Source organism: Schistocerca serialis, chromosome 2 (genome assembly GCF_023864345.2).
Source record: "Schistocerca serialis cubense isolate TAMUIC-IGC-003099 chromosome 2, iqSchSeri2.2, whole genome shotgun sequence".
In the NCBI taxonomy this organism is placed as follows: domain Eukaryota; kingdom Metazoa; phylum Arthropoda; class Insecta; order Orthoptera; family Acrididae; genus Schistocerca; species Schistocerca serialis.
The window spans coordinates 988,203,518-988,230,904 of record NC_064639.1 but is presented as its reverse complement, the minus strand read 5'-3'; the positions used below and the strand labels follow the sequence as shown (position 1 = coordinate 988,230,904).

Genomic DNA, 27,387 nt, shown 5'->3' with positions numbered 1-27,387 from the left:
TATGTGTCTAGCATTTGTAGACTTAGAGAAAGCTTTTGACAATGTTGATTGGAATACTCTCTTTCATATTCTGAAGGTGGCAGGGGTAAAATACAGGGAGCGAAAGGCTATTATAATTTGTACAGAAACCAGATGGCAGTTATAAGAGTCGAGGGGTATGAAAGGGAAGCAGTGGTTGGGAAGAGTGTGAGACAGGGTTGTAGCCTATCCCCGATGTTATTCAATCTGTATATTGAGCAAGCAATAAAGGAAACAAAAGAAAAGTTCGGAGTAGGTATTAAAATCCATGGAGAAGAAATAAAAACTTTGAGGTTCCACAATGACATTGTAATTCTGTCAGAGACAGCAAAGGACTTGGAAGATCATTTGAACGGGATGGACAGTGTCTTGAAAGGAGGATATAAGATGAACATCAACAAAAGCAAAACGAGGATAATGGAATGTAGTCGAATTAAGTCAGGTGAAGGGGAGGGAATTAGATTAGGAAATGAGACACTTAAAGTAGTAAAGGAGTTTTGCTATTTGGGGAGCAAAATAACTGATGATGGTCGAAGTAGAGAGGATATAAAATGCAGACTGGCAATGGCAAGGAAAGCGTTTCTGAAGAAGGAAAATTTGTTAACATTGAGTATAGATTTAAATGTCAGGAAGTCGTTTCTGAAAGTATTTGTATGGAGTGTAGCCATGTACGGAAGTGAAATGTGGACAATAAATAGTTTAAACAAGAAGAGAATAGAAGCTTTCGAAATGTGGTGCTACAGAAGAATGCTGAAGATTAGATGGGTAGATCACATAACTAATGAGGAGGTATTGAATAGAACAGGGGAGAAGAGGAGTTTGTGGCACAACTTGACTATAAGAAGGGATCGGTTGGTAGGACATGTTCTAAGGCATCAGGGGATCACCAATTTAGTATTAGAGGGCAGCGTGGAGGGTAAAAATCGTAGAGGGAGACCAAGAGATGAATACACTAAGCAGATTCAGAAGGATGTAGGCTGCAGTAGGTACTGGGAGATGAAGAAGCTTGCACAGGATAGAGTAGCATGGAGAGCTGCATCAAACCAGTCTCAGACTGAAGACCACAACAACAACATATTGAATTTGATCTTGGGAGGCAAAAAACTCATGAAAACCAAATCTTAATGGGTGACGAATACATTAAAAAACAATACTCAACCAAATTTCTTGGCCTGACACTTGATGCGTAGTTAAACTGGTCTGATCATGTGAATGATATTTGCAAAAAGCTGTGTACTACCATATATGTCCTAAGAAAACTGACACCTTTTTGTAACATCACGACTCTGAGGCAAATATATTTTGCACTATTTGAATCCCAACCAAGGTATGGGATAGAGGTTTGGGGATCCAGCAGTAAAGGTAATATGAAAAGTGTACTTATCTTACAAAAGAAGGCACTTAGAATTATGGGAAAGAAATGTGCCAGAGAGTCCTGCAGAAATTTGTTTAAAGAATTTAAAATACTAACTGTTCATAACCTGTATGTGCTGAAGATAATCATTATGGCAGTAAACAGTAACAAAACACTTAATAAAGAAATACACGATCACAACACTAGAGGTAGAGAGAGACCCCACATCATCTCTCATAGAACAACACTTTATGAGAAAAGCCCTCACTATGAAGGCATAAAACTACTGAATTGCTTCCATCCTAATATCTCCAAATTGCCCATTACAAAACTAAAAATGAAATTAAAATTATGGCTCCTAAACAATCCTGTATATTCAATAGACGAGTTTCTAGATTTAGTACACTCGTATGATGGAAGACCATCTATCTAAAAATATATGTAATCTCAGATCTTAGACTGTGTCACAAACTGTAAATATTTGAATGTCAGATATGAATACTGTGTCACAAACTGTAGATTCCTTATCTAAGAATGACAAAAAGAATTTTTTTATGTATAGTCCATTTATGTAACTCTGTTCTGTCAACTAAATTTAGAAAAAGTTGTGTAGATAAAAGTGTCAGCCAATAATATGTAACCCTAGTAAGTACGGCTCTGACTTATCCAGAAGACTAGAACAAAAAAAACCTTTTTTTTTTTTTGTAATCAGTTGAGGTTGCATCAAAATAAATACACTCCTGGAAATTGAAATAAGAACACCGTGAATTCATTGTCCCAGGAAGGGGAAACTTTATTGACACATTCCTGGGGTCAGATACATCACATGATCACACTGACAGAACCACAGGCACATAGACACAGGCAACAGAGCATGCACAATGTCGGCACTAGTACAGTGTATATCCACCTTTCGCAGCAATGCAGGCTGCTATTCTCCCATGGAGACGATCGTAGAGATGCTGGATGTAGTCCTGTGGAACGGCTTGCCATGCCATTTCCACCTGGCGCCTCAGTTGGACCAGCGTTCGTGCTGGACGTGCAGACCGCGTGAGACGACGCTTCATCCAGTCCCAAACATGCTCAATGGGGGACAGATCCGGAGATCTTGCTGGCCAGGGTAGTTGACTTACACCTTCTAGAGCACGTTGGGTGGCACGGGATACATGCGGACGTGCATTGTCCTGTTGGAACAGCAAGTTCCCTTGCCGGTCTAGGAATGGTAGAACGATGGGTTCGATGACGGTTTGGATGTACCGTGCACTATTCAGTGTCCCCTCGACGATCACCAGTGGTGTACGGCCAGTGTAGGAGATCGCTCCCCACACCATGATGCCGAGTGTTGGCCCTGTGTGCCTCGGTCGTATGCAGTCCTGATTGTGGCGCTCACCTGCACGGCGCCAAACACGCATACGACCATCATTGGCACCAAGGCAGAAGCGACTCTCATCGCTGAAGACGACACGTCTCCATTCGTCCCTCCATTCACGCCTGTCGCGACACCACTGGAGGCGGGCTGCACGATGTTGGGGCGTGAGCGGAAGACGGCCTAACGGTGTGCGGGACCGTAGCCCAGCTTCATGGAGACGGTTGCGAATGGTCCTCGCCGATACCCCAGGAGCAACAGTGTCCCTAATTTGCTGGGAAGTGGCGGTGCGGTCCCCTACGGCACTGCGTAGGATCCTACGGTCTTGGCGTGCATCCGTGTGTCGCTGCGGTCCGGTCCCAGGTCGACGAGCACGTGCACCTTCCGCCGACCACTGGTGACAACATCGATGTACTGTGGAGACCTCACGCCCCACGTGTTGAGCAATTCGGCGGTACGTCCACCCGGCCTCCCGCATGCCCACTACACGCCCTCGCTCAAAGTCCGTCAACTGCACATACGGTTCACGTCCACGCTGTCGCGGCATGCTACCAGTGTTAAAGACTGCGATGGAGCTCCGTATGCCACGGCAAACTGGCTGACACTGACGGCGGCGGTGCACAAATGCTGCGCAGCTAGCGCCATTCGACGGCCAACACCGCGGTTCCTGGTGTGTCCGCTGTGCCGTGCGTGTGATCATTGCTTGTACAGCCCTCTCGCAGTGTCCGGAGCAAGTATGGTGGGTCTGACACACCGGTGTCTATGTGTTCTTTTTTCCATTTCCAGGAGTGTAAATAAACAATAGTAAACTATTGTAGCAGTATGTGGAGGTTTGCCTGCAAACTATTAATGAGGCTTATGGAAAGTTAAATACTGGCCGTACAACTGTGTATTATTGAGAGGTTGTGAACAGTGAAATTAAAGCACTGTGAAACGCAACTGTGCACCTGTCGGCTACATCATTCAGAGTAGTCAGTGTTGTACTTCCACACCCCATTTTTCAGCCAGTGTCGCAATGCAGTAAGTCGACACCGAGGACAATCAAGGGAGAAATAAAGAAGGCGAACTGCCACACGTTGAGGTAGTTGGTGGCTTGGCGTGTCAGCACAGGCTGGTGCATCTACTGTGGCCTGTGTCTGGGTAGTTGCAGGAAGGTCATCAGTTACATGCAGTGTTGAAAAACTGGATGTGATACCAATAATTTGGTGAGCTTGACATGGTAATGGCACATGGCCCATCATTGCCAGCTACGTGAGTGGTGGTATGTGTATCACTCCTGCAGGTTGGCATCCTTGGCTGTCACCATCGTGGCCTTTCAACACAGGTCAGAGCAGTTTGGCATGTGCAGTGTTCAACTGATATCTAGAGCAGCACGGCATCATATTGTCCAGAACACTGATGTGTTGTGTACACTGTAGCACAGTGAATGTTCTGTTTGTCAGGCACAGCTTCTTCTCTAGCAGCTCTGCTTTATAAGAACTGTGGTGAAGAGTATCTGCGGCAGAAGGTTGACAGTCAATAGATTTCATAATGCAACATCTGGCATGAGGTTTGCATTGATTAGGGTCCATAGCTGGCGCCACAGTTGGAACAGCATAGTAGATGGCCTGTTTTAGTTATTGTTCTGGGGTGCATGACATGCGTCGGAGCAAGAGGACTTTTGCCACTTCATATATCTTTCAATCAGCCAGTGCAACAATGACATCACTAATGAGATCAGCATGCTCTGCTAGGTGGCAAATTAATGTCACAAATCCAGAAAGATCATCCAAAATTCCTAGTGAAAAACATAATGCACCCTACTGTAACGAACCAAATTGCCACTCGTTCTTGTGTTGTTTGCCCAGTCTCAGAACTGAAGTATGATTGAGTTGTGGTTGCACTGATACTGTCATACAAAATGGTGTAACCATTGAAGTATTGTGGGGCAGTGGTGGCACAGTTATGAACCCAGCAATCGCATACGGTTATGCATGGCCTGTTGCACTCCACCATGCATGGCAGTCATATTTCCTATGCACCTGACACAGAATCTTGTACAAAGTTCAACAGTAGATTCTTCAATGGCAGCCATTGTTGAGGCGTGCTGGAGCATGCATCATTTTGAGAAGCAACAACCACTATCACATTCAGTTTGTATTTGAGCACTGGTTGACAATTATTGGAATGATTACACTGATTATGTACATTGGTCACGCTAATCCTTGAGATGCAGTCTTGAGGAGCTGGTGATGTGATGCTACTGATGCAAGGTAGCAGCATTGTTACTGCATATTATCCCAAAATATCTCCCCGTCACATTACACAGTCATCGCAGGCTTCCGTGCAGTTTGAGGCGTCATGTCATGGACTGTGTGGTCCCTCCCGCTGTAGGTTTGAGTCCTCCCTCGGGCATAGGTGTGGGTGTTATAGTTAGCATAAGTTAGTTTAAGTTACTTTAAGTAGTGTGTAAGACTAGGGACCAATGACCTCAGCAGTTTGGTCCCTTAGAAATTCACACACATTTGAAGGTTTTTTTAATCGCAGGACCCCAGTGCAGTAGCTTGCCCTAGAGGTGCAGGGATCATTCCAATAATGGAGATGACACATTGATACTACTTTATTGCTCATAACCCGACATACAAGACATCCATACGATAAAAGGTTCTACACTGAAGTCTTTGGAGTCCACCCAGTTATTCCACTCAGCTACATGTGTTGTCTGGTCAGAGGCATTACTCATGCTAGTGTTCCTACAAAGTCATTAGTTTAATATTTTTGAGTTTGCTGTTTTGAGCAGTCATCCTTGCTTAGTCATCAACTATTTTACATAATCTCTCAGCATTTATCAGCGTGATTGCTTAATGGCATGATTCTGGGTGTGTAGCCAAGTTACTGAATCCATGTTATGTACAATACTTCAACAACCAACCCAGACATCTTCTTCAGGTGCTGTGAGCTCTTTTCTTATGCATACTGACTACCTGGACTTCAAATAGATAGTGAAGAGTTCTTGGCAAAGTGCCACTATTTAGAGCTGAATTCGGTTCCCAATGTCTGCTTTGTTGTTTGTTTTCCTGAGCCTACCTGTTGTTCCGTGAAATGCACGTTTTCTTTGTGCTTTGAAAGCTCTTGTTGGTGAGGTGGCCAGATCACAATAAACTGAATATCTGACCCCAATCCTTGTTTTAACTGAAAACTTCATAGTAACAATGCTTCATAGTCTGGTGAGGGTCCAGACAGTGAGTAGTTATAAGCACACAGCTTGCAGCACCTGGTTATCAAAACACTGTGCATAACATGGACTCAACAACTTAGTTGACCATTTGAAAGCCACTGGTTGAGGCAATGCATTTTATTGTGATATATCTAATTTTTGCCTCAATCTATGGCTAGAGCCCATTCCTTGTTGTCCACATCTTTCATAGGAAACAAAACTTGAAAATTTTACTCATCCTCTATCTACATTTATACCTATACTCTGCAAACCACAATGAGGTGCATGGCAGAGAGTATTTCCCAATGTACCAGTTATTAGAGGCCCTTCTTGTTCCATTCACATATGGAGCGCAGGAAGAATAATTGTTTGAATTCCTTGTGCGTGCAGTAATTATTCTAATGGTACCCTCAGAATCCCTATGTGAGCGACACATAGAGGATCGTAGTATATTCCTAGAGTAAGCATTTAAAGCCGGTTCTGGAAACTTTGATAACAGACTTTCTCAGGATAGTTTACATCACTTTTCAAGAGTTTACTAGCTCAGTTCCTTCAACATCTCTGTGACATTCTCCCATCAATTAAACAAACCTGTGACAAGAATGAGATTTTCACTCTGCAGCAGAGTGTGCGCTGGTATGAAACTTCCTGGCAGATTAAAACTGTGTGCCAGACTGAGACTCGAACTCGGGACCTTCGCCTTTCACGGGCAAGTGCTCTATAGGTAGTGGTAGAGCACTTGCCCACGAAAGGCAAAGGTCCTGAGTTCGAGTCTCGGTCTGACACACAGTTTTAATCTGCCAGGAAGTTTCAAACCTGTGACCATTTGTGCTGCCCTCCTCTGTATATATTCAATGCTTCCTCTGCTGCTTCTTCCAAAGTCTGCAGGAAGTGATGTACAATCCCATATCCAGGGCTGATATCACGGAATGTAGCAAAAACACTGAAATCCTGCAACTACAGAATTTTTTACTATGTGAGGAACAGCACAGCCCAGTGTATTTTCTATAGCAAAGATAACACCCATTTACTAGCCAACAGTGGGGTATACAAAATTACTTGCCCTGGTTGTGGTAAGTTTTACATCAGTCACTCACTCAGGCAGAGACAGCTAGGCTGGCTGGACACGAATGTTGCTGTAGATTGCAGAATTATGACTCCACATCTGCTGAGCTTGCAGGTGCTACTGAGTAAGGGCCATAGCCACCAGCCATAGTCCCATGGCTTACGCTTAGACAGCAAAGGGCAAAAAATCAATTTGTTAGAAAACCCTGGAAATCAATAAAAATTAGGGCCTCTGTCCTGATTTAATATTTGATGATCAAACACAACTCAATATTTTCACTCTTCAACATTTCCCTTAATCCTTACATTTTTCCAGTGCCTTGCACACTGCCTGTTCATTTCTATTCCTCCATTCTACCACACTTATTTATTTTATTGTGATTGCCTATGTATGCCATATATTCTGTTGTTATATTTCCCAATTCTATATTTTACTCTGTGTCTGTACCACTTTCCATATGTAATACCTTTTCAACTTATTCTTAGTAATCTTGTTAAGCTTTACAGCATTACTGCTTTTACTCCATTGAAGGATATTTAAATTTATGAAGTGTGTTATATAAATATCTAATGTGTAAAGTGTTTCATTGTAACCATAAATAAGTATGCCTAGAAATTACTTTCAGAAGTCATAAACTGACTTGTCCAATGTCTTATGTAAAAGATACTTTAGTAGACAACAGGACCAATAAATACAATACTAATTTTATTTTATTTTGTTTATTAAAAAACCACTGTTTTGTGACTTTAGTGTTAATGTTTTCCATGGTTTCTCGTTTTATATTTATTTACTGTTCAACTTTTAACTTTTTAATTCTTCTCATTGTGTCATATCTCCCATATCATCTCCATCCACTTCCTCTTCTCTTTTGATAATATCGTTTTCTAGTTCATTTCCTTTGTATGCCTTCCACTTTCCGGTTGTCCCTTCTTTGTGTAGGTATTGGCTTGTCATCAGAGCTCTCAATATTCATACAGCTGCTTCTCTTTTCTCTAAAAGTCCTTTTTAGTGTAGGTGGCATATATCTTCCACCTAGTTATGCGCTTTTCTACAGCCTTTGCATTTGATGTCTAGCCATTCTTGCTTAGCACTTTTTGCAGTTTCTGTCAATCTATTTTTTTTATAAATATGTATTCCCTTCTGCCTGCTTCATTTGCTGCATTTTATATTATTTCCTTTTGTCAACTAGATTCTGTTACATCACATTAGATACCAGAATGTCATTAGTGACAGTATTTCAAATAATGAAAGGCTTTTAGTTGAATCCATATAAGCACACAAATGACATAAAATTACTGTCCATTTTAGATTTTTTTTATTTTATTTATCTGAAATCTGGAGCATTTAACCCGGTACACTGAAGATGACAACTGCACAGAAACGTGTTTGAATTGTCAATCTCAATTTAAACAATACTCTGTAAGTGAGTATATCTCATGCATAGGCCTATATGATCCCATATACATCATAGAAACTTGGTTTGTTGCCAGGGCACTTGAAGCCCTGTAAGTTTATCAGCCCATCATCTCAGTTTCTAACTAGGTGATTTAAAGTCTTCCATATTTGTTTTGGTTTCTTTCAAAACAGAAGCTGACTTCATAACACATTGTATAGTACCTAATTATAACTTCATGGGTGCATTTGTTGTACTCTTTGATTTGCTTGTAAACTGCTTGGATTATCATCATTATTTTTATTTTTTGCAGTTGCGATATTGTGTGGAGTACTACTCGACCACGATATTGCACTTGGCCTCCCAGCCAAAATGCCTGGTGAAATTACAGTAGACAAGTGCAGTGATGACCCTGTGAACGATTTCAAGACAGTTGTCCATATATTATCAAGTGGTTCAGTGTTCCTTTCTGAAATATCATGATAAAAACTGTCTTGAACCTGACAGAAGCATCCTCACTCCTAGGTGCAATAATACTGTTGTCAACTATTTAGTCACTACTGTACTTGTTTACTGTAACATCACTATCTGTTTCCGATAATGGCTAAGGGAGGCCAAATGCAATAATATTGTGTTCAGGTAACCATAAAAATCCATGTGAGTACTGCTTTATTTAAATGCATTGTAAGCATTTTGTCTGTATTCTACTTTATTTTAGTTTGCAAGTGTTTTTCATACCTTCTCACATTTAATGGAGAACTCCATATAAGCAACTTTTGATGGAACTGGTATTCAACTTTTTTACATCTTTGGAATGAGTGTGCCATTTTGCTGTGAATGACGTTGCTTCTCCCAAGTGAGTATGCTGGGTAGTATTAGTGACACAGCACATACCAGTTTTTATTTATGCCAGGTACTATTATGCAGCAAAAATATTCTACATCAACAAGCATATTTGTACCTGGGATTGTGAAGTATGCTGTGAACGTACTTCCACTGTACTTAATGTTACTGTATTTCACGAACTCTGGTTACGGCATGTGGAACTCACTAATAAATCCAATGATGAAAGCATGAGACTGTGTATTACAATATTTGCTTTTAAATATTCATAGGCATGGGAGGATAATTGTAGTACATTGATTTCTGCTACAATATATTGTTTGGGGTACGTGTTCATAACATGTGAACACTTGTGCATACATTATTACTGTTCCATTGTTTGTGTTTTTAAGGAAGAATGACCTAAGTCGAAACAAGGTACTAGGAGTAAATCTCATTACTGATAGCCTTGGGAGGGCCAAGTGTGACAATACTCTGCCATATGGTGTGCAAGATGTACAAGAGAAAAGAAACTTTTGAAATGTGGTGCTACAGAAGAATACTGATGATTATAAGGGGTCTCATGTAACTAAGGAGGAGGTACTGAATAGAATTGAGGAGAAATGAAATTTGTTGCACAAGCTGACTAGAAGAAGGAATTGGGTGATAGGACACATTCTAGAATGAAATGTTCACTCTGCAGCAGAGGGTGCAGTGATATGAAAGTTCCTGGCAGATTAAAACTGTTTGCCGGACTGAGACTCGAACTCAAGATGTTTGCCTTTCACGAGAAAATACTCTACCAACTGAGCTACTCAAGCACGACTCACATCCCATCCTCACAGCCTGTGGCTGCTTGGGTAGATCAGTTGGTGGAGCATATTCCCGTGAAAGGTAAAGGTCCCAAGTTCGAATCTCAGTCCGGCATACAGTTTTAATCTGCCAAAGCTTCATATCACACACTTTGCTGCAGAGTGGAAATTTCATTCTGGAAACATCCCCCAGCCATGTCTACGCAATATGCTTTCTTTCAGTAGTGCTAGTTCTGCAAGGTTCACAGGAGAGCTTGTGTGAAGTTTGGAAGGTAGGAGACGAGATATTGGCAGAAATAAGGCTGTGAGGACACGGCATGAGTCGTGCTTGGATAGATCAGTTGGTAGAGCACTTGCACGCGAAAGGCAAAGGTCCCCCAAGTTCGAGTCTCGGTCTGGCACACAGTTTTAATCTGCCAGGAAGTTTCTGGACACATTCTGTCTTCGAGGAATCACCAGTTTACTAGTAGTGGGAAGTGTGTGTGTGCGTGAAGGGGAGGGGGGTGGGGGGGGGGGGGCTGTATCAAACCCGTCTCAAAACTGAAGACTGCAACAGTAACAAACAAATATAACAAGAAGGAAGAATGCCTTAGTCAGTAACATTACAAAGCATACACAGTAGCAAGAAGCAACACCATTAAAAACAGAAATACATACTAATTCATTGACTTGATATAATAAAGTTGAATACCAGTTCTGTCAAAAGCAGCTAACATGTTGCCGTCCATTAAATGCGAGAATGTGCGAAAAATGTATGTGAACAAAAGTAAAGTTACCAGCAATATACTTGCGACGCATTTAAATCGAGCAGTTCACACACGGGTTCATTGGCAGGGGCAAATGTCCACAGAACCGTCTTCTGTTTTATATGACAGAAAAACAAATATAGAATCATTTACTCCACACATTATTACGTACACAAGCATGCAAAAATAAAGCATTGTACGAGCAACAAACTGACAATGCAATTCAAAATATGCAATACACACAAGAAGTCATAATCAGGATCACAATGCGGTGAAACCATCTGCTGCGACATGTCGTGTCAAACGATTCTTAAGTAGTGACAATTGCTAAGGCGCAATTATTTCCACTTGATATTGGCTATACGGTCTAAACTGCAATACTGGTTTTCACAAATAAATAATTTTACCGTCAAAAGGCGGGTACGACGCCACTTAAACAAAATTTTACACGTGTGAACCCCAGCTACGAGAAATTAATCTTAGTTTTTGATTGAGATTTGTCGAATGCATAAATTTGCAAGGTCACAAAAACGTTTCAGTTTCAAGGCATGCACTGCTAGACTACGAGACATGCCCATAAAGTAAAAAATGAAACATAAATGTCACCTAAACCGCACATTTCAAATTAAAAACAAAGATTTTCGCGCCATGTCGTTCTCTGTTTCCGACTTCCGTATCGTACCAACACGCGTATCGCTCTTCTTTTATTTTGGTGTTCTCAGTTCTGTGATACAAATACAATGCTTGTAAACAACACATTGGCTTTGCTGGCAATGTGTAATTTAAAAATCCTTTGACGCACATTGTGATGAAGAAAAGCCTTAATGCGAATTTTAGATGCTCGTTTGCATCATAATTTCAACTGTGCCCCTTGTTGCATGAGAAAGTCCTACGAATGTTGGAGTTATTGGTACAAAGGATAAATGCAGATTAACGACAAGTATCAAACGTAGATTCCAGCAGTTTCCTCCGTGAATGGAAAGACAGCTACATATATCCATTACAGCAAATCCAAAGGTACTTCCTTGCCTTCTTATTCAATTTGAAATTATTATGACTCATGCTGCCATGTCACCGAATAAGGTCAGCGCATGAAGTAAAGCAGAATTTAAATGGCCTTCGTAAACTCCAAAATGTAGTTTCTTTCTGTGGTTTACTGTTAGTTCAGTTTTAAAATTTTGCCTTAAAATCTCTTGAATAAGTTTGTCGTATTATGGCCTTGTCCTTTCGACGTATTTTTCACATGTAAATAAGCCAAAACGATCACTTTCTCAGATAATCTAATTTTTTTTTAAATCGCCTAATCTCTGCATCTTTTAATTTTCTGCGCCAGTACATTTTATCTTAGAAAATATTATTGCAAGCGTATTTTTGTAATTGCATAGTTTTCACAAGAATAGCCACCTGAAGTTTCATTTAGGCTACGTGACTTATGTGACTCGAAATTGTGCAGGTAATTCAGACCTACAACATTCTTCCGTTTTTCTATACGAAGAACAGAGAGACTACTGCAGTGCCCATCAACCCGAAATTTCCCAGTATTACACAACAGTCTTACCTTTATTTAACTCCCTATCGTAGAGTAATTTTCATAAATCGACAGTCATTCTGAAAACTCCTGATTGATGTACAAATCTGAATGCAGAAAAAATGGTTTGGAGGAGGATGAGAGTGTGATTTGAATATGAGATTTTATGTGTACACGGTGCCTGGGTTAGCTGTCAGATACGTAACTATGAGGTAGGGTCGAGGCCCCAGTTATGGCCACATTAAGGGAAATTTGAGATACATCACATTTTTACTATAGGAAGAAAGTATACAAATTACTTCAAAAAATCATATCTATTGCTTCAAAGTCTACACATTACAACCATGTAAAAACACATATTCTAAGTTGTATAACAAAAGCCAGTTGTTTCCCCACTTATGGCCACTTCATATTATAATAAAACTATGGCTAAAATAACTGTTAATCCTTGTGCCAGAAGGTAATTTGTGCTTTATACAAGTATATAAGACAACAAACATACATCAAATAGGTAAAAGGTACAGCAACTGAATGAACAGAAAAAAAAATCATTAGGCAAAGTATTGTCCCAGTAATTACTTAAATCAACTTCCAGACAAGTTTATTTCTTACGAATATCAATGGAACCAGGAAACTTTGTTTTTAATGAACGTCCTTCTTGCATCAAGACTGGATCTGGCAGTTTCCCTACAATATCTTCACCCGTTCTAGTCGAAACATCATTTTCAATGTATTCAAAACAAGTTTTCTGAACATTAGAACTTTTTAGGCACTGAATTTCATATTCTGAATCAGAAAGCACTTTCAAAATTACAGATACATACTTAAAAATTGCAGGTCTTGTTGTTCTATTTCCTGTTAAACTAAATTTTCCCAAAATAAAGTCCCCTACTTTCAAATTCTCACTCGAAGATAGTTTCACATTTTCTGGTATATCATCTTCATCTCCTTCTACGTAGTCATCTAAACTGCTTCCACTGTCCGTCCGTTCTTCTTTCTCGGAAGAACTTGTCGGCCTATCACTTAACTCTTGTCTGTTTCTTGTTTTCCCCTTTTTTACAAGAAGATAATGCCAAGTGCTGCTCTTTGGACTTTAACTCCTCCATAGCTTTTCTCTTCCTTTTTCCCTGCTCCTTCTCTTGCTTCTCTTTTTCCTTTAGTTCATGATATTCCACCCACTTGTCACTAGTCACAACAGTGAGTGCGTGTTCTTTCTTTATTTTTGTGCCTCGTTCTTTGGGTTTTGGCCAAGTGATGACACCTTCAAAAACTGTTGCTAATGATTTTGGTGGTGTCACTTGGATACGCACTGAAGATGGACTATGGTTGGAAGTTGGAGTACCTGAATTATGTGAAATACTATTGTGGGTTGTTGATATATCTGCAGGAATAAGACTGTTGGTGGGTGTTGAAGGAATATCTGTATTTTGTAAAATGCTGCTGTGAGTTGAATATATGTCAATATTGATGAAGGAGCGCAGGAGAGCTTCTGTTAAGTTTGGAATGTAGGAGACGAGGTATTGGCAGAAGTAAAGCTGTGAGGACGGGGCGTGAGTCGTGCTTGGGTAGCTCAGTTGGTAGAGCACTTGCCCGCGAAAGGCAAAGGTCCCGAGTTCAAGTCTCGGTCTGCCACCCAGTTTTAATCTGCCAGGAAGTTTCAATCCGGTATGTATTTATATAAAAATACCAAAAATCTTTTAATGAGCCTATTTAAATAAAATTAGCCTAGTGTAATGTAGGACAGAACATCAATATTGACGTTTTTGTATCAGTTTTTAGAAGTGGCCAAAACAGGATACATATATGTCTCCACTTATGGCCACATGCGTGGCCATAACCCGCAACCAGGGCTAAATATGGATCTGTTAATGGCCACAGACTTTTGATAACATGGTTTTAGTCTGAGCCATATAAAACTTAACAGAAATGAAAATGTGATGTCTTATCTTACCTCTGAAAAGATTAAGTTTCTTCTGATGTTTTATTTAAACATGTAAAATACAAAAAAACAGATCATGTGTTGCTTAAAAAAAACTTCTGCAAAACCCAGCTTCTTCAACACTGATCATTTCACAAAATGGTGTCTCCAAACAAAAACAGACAAAAGAATGATTATGTAGACAAATGAATAGAGCCTTTCACAAAGTTTATTATAATCTATGGTAGAACTGGCTGGTATTCCAGAGAAGCTTAAAAATTAACCTTTGACATCGAGGTGGCCATAAGTGGGGTAGTGGCCAAAACTAGAGCCTTCACCCTATAGTAATTAATTGACAGCTCCATCATTCCCACAAGAATCTGAATATATGGTTATTAACTTTTATTTTCTGTTGGAGCAGTTTTTCTCGTATCTGTATTTTTGCTGCCCTGTTATGTTTACAACAACAGTGGTGTAGAAAATCTAGCAAATGTGTTTGTTTCATCAACTTCCAATTTAATTTTCCATGCACCAAAAATAGTTAAAACTTACTTCAGAATTATCAGCCTACATCAAACTCCCTTCGGCCAAGAAGTAATATTTCTAGACATTAATGTGTGTGTGTGTGTGGGGGGGGGGGGGGGGGGGGATGAAAATCCTAGTATAGGCATCAGAAAGTCTGCTATGATATACACACTAAAGAAGAACATTTAATTTCTTATCCTGAAGAATAAGGAGGTGGCACAGCTGAAAGGAGTCCAGTTAGCCTATTACAGAAGACAGAGCAGTGAAACTAACAAACTCACTGAAAAGTATGGCCAAATGGGGATTTGGTCCAATGAATGACGTGAAGAACACTATAAAATTAGATGTGACCGAGCACAATATTGCTACTCTTTGTACCAGTAACACATCAGGAGAACCTGGATGCCTTGTTGTGCTATCTGTCAGATAGGGGAAAGCAAATTATTATTTGTGGGGACTTCAATGTTGATTCACTTAAAGAGTGTAATAGGAAGAATGACCTGGCAGTCTTGCTCGGCTGTTTCAGTTTGATGTCTGTCATTGATTTTCCTACTGGGGTAGTAAAGGACAGCAACACATTGATAGATAACACTTTTATAGACCAAGATAAGTTTAAAAACATAAATTCTTGTCCTGTTGAGAATAGCCTTTCTGATCATGGTGCTCAGCTAGTTACAGTATATGACATAGCTCCATTCAGTAATTCAAAACTACCCTGCAAAGTTGTGCTTTCAATTAATGACTCAACAATTAGAAATTTCAGGGAAAATCTTCAGCAGTTAGACTGGATGAGGTGTACAAGGAACCCTATGCTAATTTAAAATATAACTTATTTCATGATGCACTTGTAAGAGAATTTGAAAACTTGTTTCTCCAAGAAAGTAGTTAAATCTAATTATAAGAAACCACGCAAAAAACCTTGGCTTATTAAAGGAATAAAAATGTCTTGTAACCACAAAAGGGAACTGTATCTAACAACAAGAAAGAGTAATGACCCAGAAACAGCCAAATATTATAAAAAGTACTGTGCTGCATTAAGGAAGGTTATTAAAAAGTCCAGAAGCATGTGCATCATGTCTGAGATTAATACCTCTGATAACAAAATCAAAACAATTTGGAATATTATTACAAGGGAGATAGGGCAACCAAGAGTATAGGATGACGACATTACCATCAAAGCGAATGGAAACCTGACAGACAACAAGTTGTAAGTCGAAAACATTTTGAATAATCATTTTTTAAATGTTGTAGAGAAAATAGGATCTAAATGTTCATTATAAGAAGCAAGACAGGTAATGGAAGAGGCCTTACCCACACAATTTGATACAGTTGAAATTAGGATGATGATAAACTCTCTCAAGAATGAAAGCTCACATGGAATTGATGGCATTTCCAGCAAGATTATAAAAGCTTGTTCCCAAGAGATAAGTGGGATTCTTAACCACATATGTAATAGCTCTCTGAAGCAGGGTTTTTCCCAGATAGACTGAAGTATGCCATTGTTAAAATACTGCATAAAAAAGGGGATACGCCTGATGTCAACAACTACCACCCAATCTCTCTTCTGACTGCCTTATCCCAAATTCTTGAAAAAGTAATGTATTGTACAGTAGCTTCACACCTTTGTAAAAATAAAGTTTTAACAAAATGTCAGTTTGGTTTCAGAAAGGTTTTTCAATGGAAAATGCTATATATACTTCCACTAATGAAATATTAAATGCTCTGAGTAACCAGAAGTCACCCGTTGGGATTTTTTGTGATCTCTCAAAGGCTTTTGATTGTGTAAATCATGGAATACTTCTAGATAAGCTCAAGTACTATGGTATGAATGGGACAGTACTCACATGGTTTACATCATACTGAACTGAAAGAGTGCAGAAAGTTGAAATAAGCAGTTCACATAATATGCAAAAAACTGGTGATTTCTCAAACTGGGGAACAATCAAGAATGGGGTGCCGCAAGGTTCGGTCTTGGATCCTGTGCTGCTCTTAATGTATATTAATGACTTACCATTCTGTATTCACGAAAATGCAAAGCTGGTACTTTTTGCTGATGATACAAGTATAGCTATCACACCCAACAGACAAGAAGTAACTGATGAAATTGTAAACGATGTTTTTCAGAAAATCATTAAGTGGTTCTCTGCAAATTGGCTCTCATTAAACTTTGACAAAACACAGTATATACAGTTCCACACAGTAAATGGAATGACACCATTAATAAATATAGACTTCAATCAGAAATCGGTAGCTAAGGTAGAATATCAAAATGTCTAGGTGTATGCATTGATGAGGGGTTGAACTGGAAAAAACACAGTGAAGATCTGCTGAAATGTTTGAGTTCAGCTACTTATGCCATTAGGGTCATTGCAAATTTTGGCGATATACATATCAGTACATTAGCTCATGGTCTCGCGGTAGCGTTCTCGCTTCCTGAGCATGGGGTCCTGGGTTCAATTCCCGGCGGGGTCAGCGATTTTTCCTGGCTCAAGTTGACTGGGTGGTGTTCTGTCATCATCATCATCATCATCCATCCCCATTACGGTCGGAGGAAGGCAATGGCAAACCACCTCCTCTAGGACCTTGCCTACTAAGGCAGCGCGGGTCTCCCGTGTCGCTCCCCTACGCTCTGTAAAGAAGTATGGGAATCATCATCATCATCATCAAATTAGCTTACCACGCCTTGCTTTCTTATGGCATCATATTCTGGGGTAACTCATCACTGAGTAAAAAAGTGTTCATTGCACAAAAGCGTGTAATCAGAATAATTGCTGGAGCTCATCCAATATCACCCTGCAGACACTTATTTAAAGAGCTAGGGATCTTCACTGTAGCCTCACAATACATATATATTCACTTATGAAATTTGTTATTAACAATCTGAACGAATTCAAAAGTAATAGCAGTGTACATGGCTACAACACTAGGAGAAAGGATGATCTTCACTACTCAAGGTTGAATCCAAATTTGGCTCAGAAGGGGGTAAATTATGCTGCCACAAAAGTCTTTGGTCACTTACCTAATAGCATCAAAAGTCTGACAGATAGCCATATAGCATTTAAAAGGAAATTAAAAGAATTTCTGAATGGCAACTCCTACTCATTAGATGAATTTTTGGATATAGTAAGTGGGTAATTCTTCCCCCCCCCCCCTCCCCCCCCTCCCCCTCCCCCCCCCCCCCCCCACACACACACACACACAAATTAGAAATATTAAGTGTTATGTAATATTTTGTGTAATGTAAATCTTGTATAGACATCTTTTATTAACCTGACATGTTCCACTTCATTACGAAGTGTCATATTCGTGATCTATGGAAGAAGTACTAACCTGATTCCAAAACTTAAAAAAAAAAAAACCGCAATGATTTGGCAGTGAGGAAACCAGAGTCCTCACAGTTAGCTAGAAGATATCATAAATGTCTCATTCATAATTTACAGCTTTTTATGATTTAGTAAAAGACTAAATGGAGCGACTTGTTATAAAAGACAATGTAGAATACAGTAATAGAAACTCCTAAATGGAACAGTATGCAAAATAAGGGAAAAGCAACCACTCAACAATAGTGGATCAATGTGTGGAACTTTGTAACACATATCAGAAAACAGCATTCACACAAGCTTTTGAGCACTAGCTCTTTTTCCAGCAATAGTACAAACATTTACACAAACAACAATACAGACACCCAAATACACACTCCAGTGGCCATGGCAAGACTCAGATCCATTCACTGTCATAGAGTAAAAAATTCCTGTACTGTGCCCTATAGTGTCTGTAGTTTCAGGTCTCTTGTATTTTTTTCTTGAATTTCTCCAATGGTAAGATGGCTGAATATTCTCGGGGCAATTGTTGTAAAGCTGTATCTTGTTTTCCACAGTTGACAGATTGGGAAGTTCTAGACTTTTTCTCTTGAGTTTGGTGGTTATGTATCTCTTGCCCCCTTGCTGAATGTATGGTACTTAGGTTTTCCTTGACATGGATAAGGCACAGTAACATGTAATGGCTGTAACCAGTAAATTATTCCAAGCTTTATGAAGAATGGTCTGCAGTGCTCCTACTTATTACTCAGTGTTATAATTATTATTGCTGTCTTTTGCATAACAGCACATCCTTGTAGGCTGATGAATGGCCCCTCAGCTGCAGGCCAGAGAGAATATAGCTGCAGAATAGAGCATGACATATAGTTAACAGATACTGGTAGGTAGTTAACAGATACTGGTAGGTAATTAGGTTTTTAAATCTCCATTAGAGGTATACCGTACGTGATAGTTTCTTGCATACATACTCTGTGTGTATGTTCCATGAAAGTTTGTGATCTATTACCAAACTTGGCAATTTCACAGTTTCTACTGGGTCCAGGTACCGTATTTACTCGAATCTAAGCCGCACTCGAATCTAAGCCGCACCTGAAAAATGAGACTCGAAATAAGGAAAAAAATAATAATTCCCGAATCTAAGCCGCACCAGAAATTTGAGACTCGAAATTCAAGGGGAGAGTAAAGTTTTAGGCCGCACCTCCAAATCGAAACAAAGTTGGTCCATTGTAATAATGAGACACAATTTAGGTCGAATGAATGACGATACAGCTACAGTAGTTTGGTTCGAGTCGTAAGCTTAGCAGTTAAGCTTTACCAGGTAGCCATTGCTATGCGTCAGGCGCTCCGTCCGTATGTATACGGGTACCCTTCCTTCTTCGCGTGCTTCGTCTGGTTTGAATCGATTGCTTATTTTGCTTTGGTCTGATAAGTGCTGTTTTCTTTGTTATAGGTGTTTGCGTCACTCTAAGCTGAAAATGCATTTTACTGTACTGTGTCACGCATTGTTTGTCGCATTCTGATAGTGCGTGTATACGGCCTGTCGCCGCTCGCGGCATAGCTTGCTTTTGTGCGCGCTACTGCCGCTTACAATTAAAAAAAAAGAGAGAGTAATCGTCTCACTAGCGAAACAATGGCAAGAGACTGCTATTTGTTGTTACTTACACTGCTGCTTTCTTTGATAATGACCAACAAGAACCAAATAATAGACTGCGTATGATAGAACATGTTCTGAACGAGAGTTAGGCGAAATGTTTCTCCGTTCTGTAGCACATCAAATTCTGCACAGAAATTAGTCATCTTAGAATTAAAAATCTAGTCAGTTGCCGTGCTTCATTTCTGACTGTATCACTATTAGGCATAAGAATAATACGAATATAAACATGACACGATACGTATATTCTTCCGCGTTTGCTGTTGTCTCACTCTAGTTTCGTAGTTTATTAGGCAGGCAGGATTTAAATGAGATAGCAGCAAACACGAAAGAATACATGGCAAAATGTTTATATTCGTATTATTCTTATGGTGAAGAGAATACTGCATGTGATTCACATTTCATCAGGTTCCTATTAGCAACGATCTCTTCTCACAGGTAGGAAAAAATTCAGAAAGTAGAGTTGGCCATATTGACAAACATCCCAAACAGTCTTGCATGTCGGATTTTCGTAGTACATTGAAATTCTGCTACATTCGAAGATGAACAATACGGAATTTGTATTTACTTCGTTGGATAATGTATGAAAATGCAGTGGTCGAAACTCGGGGCGGAGAAAAAAAAGCTCGTCTTCCACCTTTTTTTTTTAATTTACTGACGCGGAGGTTTTGGCGCCAGTATTTATCTTTGTGCCTACGAAGCATGCCTGTGTAGCGCTACATACATTTGACGGCAGAAGTTAGTTGTGGCGGCACCTACCAACATTTTTCATAACTTCCACTTGCTTTGCACTCGATTCTAAGCCGCAGGCGGCTTTTTGGATTACGAAAACCGGAAAAAAAAGTGCGGCTTAGATTCGAGTAAATACGGTGTATACTTTTTTGCTGATAATGCACACCATATGCTGAATTTTCTCTTAATTTATTTTGATTTTGTTTTAGGTGAAACACTCCTTGGCCTTTCCAAATAGCATATCTGATTCCAGGAGTGCTGGAGTAGAATTTTTTCCTTTGGCAATAACGGTAGCATCAGCAGCAAATCTGCTGCCTGTTCTTAGTAACACGAAAGGTTAGCTAGTACAGTACCTCTCATACCAAAGCATTTTAACTTTTTGTGTAGGTTATTGTGGGGGATGCAATCAAACACTTTGCATGTGATCACACAGTGTGCGTTTCACAAACACCCCCCCCCCCTCAAAAACCAGTTTTATTTTTGCTAGTATCCCCAATGCACAGTTGTGGATTTTCCCTCTTGAAAACCATGTTGTGGTTCATGGAAGGGACTGTTTTCCTCAAAGTAACCCAAAAACTGATTGAGACTGGCCCATACTTTGACACTAAGCATGGGTCTTCCTGTTTGGAAATTTGTAATGTCCATTCAAGAAGGTTGGGAAGACTTCTGTAGGTATGCAGTTGTTTATGGCTGTGGCTGATTATTGCTGTTTCAGCAATAATTTTGCTGAAGAAAGTACACAGCATCCCATAAAAATCTCCATTCTCTGAAGGTTTGGGTAAATGTGCACTTAGTGTGTTCATAGCTGTTGTGTTGCATGCCAATGTCGACAACAAATCTTAGTGATGAATGATATAAAATGAGTACAATGAATCATGAGTTGATTGTTAACAGCCAGTCAGAATAGTTGTTCATAATTTCCTAAGGTTTGTAAATAAACTTCTGGTATTTTGTTCTGATAGGTTAGAATTTAATCAAATTGTCAAAATTTTCAGCAAAATTGGAAATAAGATGTACATGTAAATTATTGCAACAATGAACATGTATCTCAGGCTGAGCTACAAGTCAGTCTAATTAATTAATCTAAAAACAAAGATGATGTGACTTACCATACGAAAGCGCTGGCAGGTCGATAGAAACACAAACAGACACATACATACACACAAAATTCAAGCTTTCGCAACAAACTGTTGCCTCATCAGGAAAGAGGGAAGGAGAGGGAAAGTCGAAAGGATGTGGGTTTTAAGGGAGAGGGTAAGGAGTCATTCCAATCCCGGGAGCGGAAAGACTTACCTTAGGGGGAAAAAAGGATGGGTATACACTCGCACACACACACATATCCATCCACACACATACAGACACAAGCAGACACATATTCTGTATATGTGTGGATGGATATGTGTGTGTGTGCGAGTGTATACCTGTCCTTTTTCCCCCCTAAGGTAAGTCTTTCCGCTCCCGGGATTGGAATGACTCCTAACCCTCTCCCTTTAAACCCACATCCTTTTGTCTTTCCCTCTCCTTCCCTCTTTCCTGATGAGGCAACAGTGTGTTGCGAAAGCTTGAATTTTGTGTGTATGTATGTGTCTGTTTGTGTTTCTATCGACCTGCCAGCGCTTTTGTATGGTGAGTCACATCATCTTTGTTTTTAAATATATTTTTCCCGCGTGGAATGTTTCCCTCTATTATATTAATTAATTAATCTTATTTCCATATTGAGATTTGTTGGCTTTGTCAATTCACAACAAAGCTATCACATCCAACCTAGCCTAAGCTTTGAGCCACATTCCACATTAATCTGCCAGCACATCTAGTTTTGTACAATTTACTACAAATGAAAAAGACAGATTGCTACTGAACACGTACAGGAGACGAGTCCAGGATTCTTTTTATTGTGTCTGCCTGTAACTCAGTGTGCCCTCTATGTGGTGAGTAGCAATATATTTTTTGTTGTTATTCCATCCTGGACATTCCATTGCTTGATTTATACTGTTCACATTTGTTGCTTTTGCTCTCTCAAAATCATACTATCGTATTCCAACCTAACCTAAGCATCAGGCTATGCTACAGGTCAGTTTCTTGGCACATCTAGTTTTCTTCCAGTCACATTCATAGGCTTTGCCAATGCACACCAAATTGTCACATTCCAACCAAACATTAGGCATCAGGTTATGTTATGTGTCAGTCTGGCAGCATATCTAGTTTTTTGCCATTAATATCAAATACAAATGAAATCAATTCATATCTTGTCCCAAAAGTTTCATCAGCTTTAGTGATTCTCTTTGGCCAGAATTAATGAATAGCCATCAGCACTAAATGCAAGAGCTGCGGACACTGTAAGTGGACTTTAGCCAAGATTTGTATACTTTCATTATTTTCACTCCGTCATTAGGCTGCACCTTCTTCCCATTTTCCATTTTGCTGTGTGGATTATTTGTTAAAGTGGCAAGAAGGTCTGCATTCTTCATCTTCTTCTACTGTGCTTCCTCTCCAGTTTTGTGTAAATTCATCTGAAAGATAGGATTACAGAATAAATATTCAAACTACAGTCAAATCCAAATCCAAAATCAGGGTCATGAGTGAATCACCACCCTTAGAATGGAGAGCATGTTTCTTATTGGTATTTAGGACTACTTCCAGCTGTTGGTCATATCTTTTTTGTTCAGTTCGTTTTGTGTTGCATTTCCTCAGTTTGGCAACACCACTTGATGAATTCCTCTGTTCTCGTGATATCTTTTACCAGAAGAGTTTGGTACCTGTCTTCCGTGATTCCTTTAATTAAATGTGAGATTTTTGTTGGCTCTGATATATTTGGATTTATAATGTGACATAGGGCCAAAGCATTCTGTATGTAGGACTGTGTTGTTTCTCCATGATGTTGTGACTTGTTATTCAACTTTTCTTCCACTGAGCAGACTTGCTGCTGATTGTTGCCTATGTTTTATTTAGTTCGGCCTGGAGTTTTTCCCATCTATTGAGCTTCTCTTCATTGTTTCAAACCACTGCTGGGCTGTGCTTTCCAAATAAACATACACGCATGCCAAACACATATTGTTATGCCACCTGATGTATTTCCAAACACATATTGTTATGCCACCTGATGTATTTGACAACTCAGTTGAATGCTTTTAGCCATTTCATCAAGTCCTCACTAACACTCCAGAAAACACTCATGGGTGCCTGATGTGTAGCTGACATACTGCTGTTTCAAAATCTGTCTGTCTCTCTCCTGAATATATAGATCTCAGGATCAATGTACTACTTGTTTCAGTTTCTGTCTGTGTAGCTGAATGCATTTACATTGCCTAATTGGAGCAATGGTGATGTGTATGATTTGAAGTATCCAGCGTCTCAACCAAACATTACCACATTGAAACGATAATCAGATCCAAATGCAGGGTCTTCAATGAAGCACAACACACAGAACTGAAAGCACATTTGTCACTGAAACTATCGTACAGCCAGAACAGAAATGGACAGAGAGTGCAGCTATTTATACAAATGTTGAATATTCAAGAATATACAAACAGTACAAACATAAGATATTTCAACAATGTTCGGAAAATGGCAAATACTAAATAACAAATAACTGCTGGTGTTCAGGTTTGAACTTGTGACCCTAAGCATGCTAACCATGATGCTAACTACACCTATCTCCATGTACCATAACTTGCGGCATAGTTACGGTGGAAGCAGTCACTATCGGAACAAAATACTGCAGTTTGGACAAAATCATGGATATGTTTAAAAATGCATATAGTATTGTTTATCAAAACATCAGAACCCTCATTAATAAAACAGATGTACTTCTCATATCCACACAGAAAAATGAAAGGACAGACAGACATCATCAGATATGTTGTGCATATCAGAACATTACATCACCAAAATCTTGACTGACACAAGCTATTAACATACTAGTGTAGAACCAATAAGAAGTACCAGACCTTTCAGGTCAATGAAGATATGCTGAACAATTCTTTTAACGTTGTACCACAATAGTGGACTACAAAATTCACAAGATTCTAGTTGTAAAGACAATTTACAGGCCACCAACAGGAAGTATCTTAAACTTTATAAAGCACCTAGGGAGAGAGTTGTAAGTATGTTATGCACACATAACTGGAAAATCATTGTTTGTGGAGACTATAATGAAGATTTGTTGTCAGGGAGTACTGAACTGTGGCACCTAGAGTTGTTGATGTCCAATTTAGGATAATTTGCCACAGAAACATTTTTATATGAGGACTGAAGGTAATATAGTGCAACAGCTATTGATGGCTTGTTTTTGGACTCAAAAACCTGCCGTGATTTTCAGCCGTGGTCAGTGGCTTATCTGAACCTGTTGGCCAAATGTTAACAGTAAAATATACTGAGCAGTTTATTTGTTTGCCTGTAGGCAATATTTTTAATCATTACTTTTTTTTAAAAAATGGGTGATAAAATTGGTGCAAATAGCTCAGAAGAGAAACAAAACAATATGCTGAAGAAGCAATTAAAAATTAGTCTCACATCCCTATCTGGAATAAGAAAGAATATCATGACTCTAAAAAGTAAAAGGTCCTATGGGGTGAATGATATCTCAGATAATACACTGAGAAGCTGTAGCCACATAATATGTAATGTTCTTAGTCACTTATGTAATGCATCATTAACTCAGGATGTTTTCTCAGAAAGTGTGGACAATTTTAGGACCCTCTGTAAAAAAGAAAGGATGACTCCACAGATGTTAATAACTACTGCCCAGTGTTACTGCTTGAAAAATTTCCTGAAATTTTTGAGAAGATATTGTACTCCAAGGTTGTCGCTCACTGTGTAGTAATGAGATTCTTAGCCAATCACAGTTTGGATTTCAAAAGGGCCATTCTATGAATCACCTATTTATATATTTACTGATCTCATAATAAAATATTGGAATGGTAACACATAACCAATTACAGCTTTCTCTAATATATCAATGGTATTTCATTGTGTCAATCATAATATTCTATTAATGATATGAATATAATAGAGGGAAACATTCCACGTGGGAAAAATATATCTAAAAACAAGGATGATGTGACTTACCAAACGAAAGCGCTGGCACGTCGATAGACACACAAACAAACACAAATATACACACAAAATTCTAGCTTTCGCAGCCAACGGTTGCTTCGTCAGGAAAGAGGGAAGGAGAGGGAAAGACGAAAGGATGTGGGTTTTAAAGGAGAGGGTAAGGAGTCATTCCAATCCCGGGAGCGGAAAGACTTACCTTAGGGGGAAAAAAGGACGGGTATACACTCACACACACACATATCCATCCACACATATACAGAATATGTGTCTGCTTGTGTCTGTATATGTGTGGATGGATATGTGTGTGTGTGCGAGTGTATACCCGTCCTTTTTTCCCCCTAAGGTACGTCTTTCCGCTCCCGGGATTGGAATGACTCCTTACCCTCTCCTTCAAAACCCACATCCTTTCGTCTTTCCCTCTCCTTCCCTCTTTCCTGACGAAGCAACCATTGGTTGCGAAAGCTAGAATTTTGTGTGTATATTTGTGTTTGTGTGTCTATCGACATGCCAGCGCTTTCATTTGGTAAGTCACATCATCTTTGTTTCTAGATATATAATATTCTATTAATTATATTACAAGAAGGGAAGTTGCTACTCACCATATAGCAGAGATGCTGAGTTGCAGAGAGGCGCAACAAAAAGACTCTCACTATTAAAGCTTTCGGCCATTAAGGCCTTCGTCACCACTAGACACACATATGCGTGTGTGCGCAAAGTTGCGTTTGCGCGCGCGCGTGTGTGTGTGTGTGTGTGTGTGTGTGTGTGTGTGTGTCTAGTGTTGATGAAGGCCTTAATGACTGAAAGCTTTAATTGTGAGAGTCTTTTTGTTGTGCCTATCTGTGACTCAATATCTCCTCTATATGGTGAGTAGCAACTTTCCTTCTCATAATATTGTTACATTCCGTCCCGGATTTTTCACTATTTTATTCTATTAATTAAGTTTTTGTGGAAATAACTGCTTAGCAAATGTCTGCTTATTTAAGAAACAGACTGCAGAAAGTTACCATAGGCTGTTCAAGTAATACAAAGAGGGATGTCACGTCATGTGCATGGTGAAAAATCAGAATCGGAGACCCACAGGGTTTGATCACGAAACACTACTGTTTGTTGTTGTTGTGGTCTTCAGTCCTGAGACTGGTTTGATGCAGCTCTCCATGCTACTCTATCCTGTGCAAGCTTTTTCATCTCCCAGTGAAACACTACTATTCATGCTTTATGTTAATGATTTGCCATTTTATTTGAATCAGGAGGCTTAATTAGTCCTGTTTGCAGATGATACAAGCATTTTAGTGAAGCAGAGCAAAGAAGAATCAACAGAGAAAAATAGTAAATGCTGTTTTTATGGTAGTTACTAAATGGTTTTTGTGGGCTAGCTTTAAGCTATGAAAAAAATTCAGTTCCAGTTTTGAACAGTCAAAAATATCCAACCTCCTATTAACCTAGTATACAAACAAGAATTAATAAACAGTAGAAAACTGTAAGTTCTTAGGTGTGCATTTTGGTGAAAACGTAATCTGGAAAAATCATAGAGCAGCCAGTTAAAAATTTTAGGTTTGGCTACTTTTTCGATAAAAGTAATGGGTAACTTTGGGGATATAGAAGTCAGTAAGTTAACATATTTTCCATATGGGCTTTCATTTAGTTAATTACTTAGTTAGTTTCATGTTCAACAGATCACTTGCATGACAAATCGTAATGGTGTGGGACAACTCATTTTACATTCAAATTGAAAATTAATTTGTAGATATATCTAAAAACAAAGATGATGTGGCTTACCAAACGAAAGTGCTGGCATGTCGATAGACACACACACACAAAAAAAAAAAAAAAACCAACACGAACATACACACAAAATTCAAGCTTTTGCAACCAACGGTTGCTTCGTCAG

At 39.3% G+C, this 27,387-nt stretch overlaps 2 protein-coding genes across 6 annotated transcripts in view; one reads left to right on the top strand and one right to left on the bottom strand.

Moving 5' to 3' along the window:
* The window catches only part of LOC126458411 (uncharacterized), a 154,605-nt gene extending 140,265 nt beyond the window's left edge, over positions 1-14,340 (bottom strand). Inside the window, exon 1 of the mRNA XM_050095431.1 lies at positions 14,253-14,340. The gene's annotated coding sequence lies outside the window, so the exon portion shown is untranslated. The remainder of the gene's footprint in view (positions 1-14,252) is intronic.
* Positions 11,473-27,387, top strand: part of LOC126458413 (protein Mpv17-like) — a 75,844-nt gene continuing 59,929 nt past the window's right edge. The window contains exon 1 of one of the 5 annotated variants that reach the window (XM_050095433.1): positions 11,473-11,790. Coding sequence is in view for 1 of the 5 variants with exons in the window: in XM_050095432.1 (XP_049951389.1) it covers positions 20,050-20,150 (101 nt within the window). In the remaining 4 variants the exon portion in view is untranslated. Of the gene's footprint in view, positions 11,791-13,578; positions 13,967-20,029; positions 20,151-20,668; positions 20,781-27,387 lie in introns of those variants that run through there. The other 4 variants (XM_050095435.1, XM_050095437.1, XM_050095432.1 and 1 more) reach the window with 4 other exon arrangements.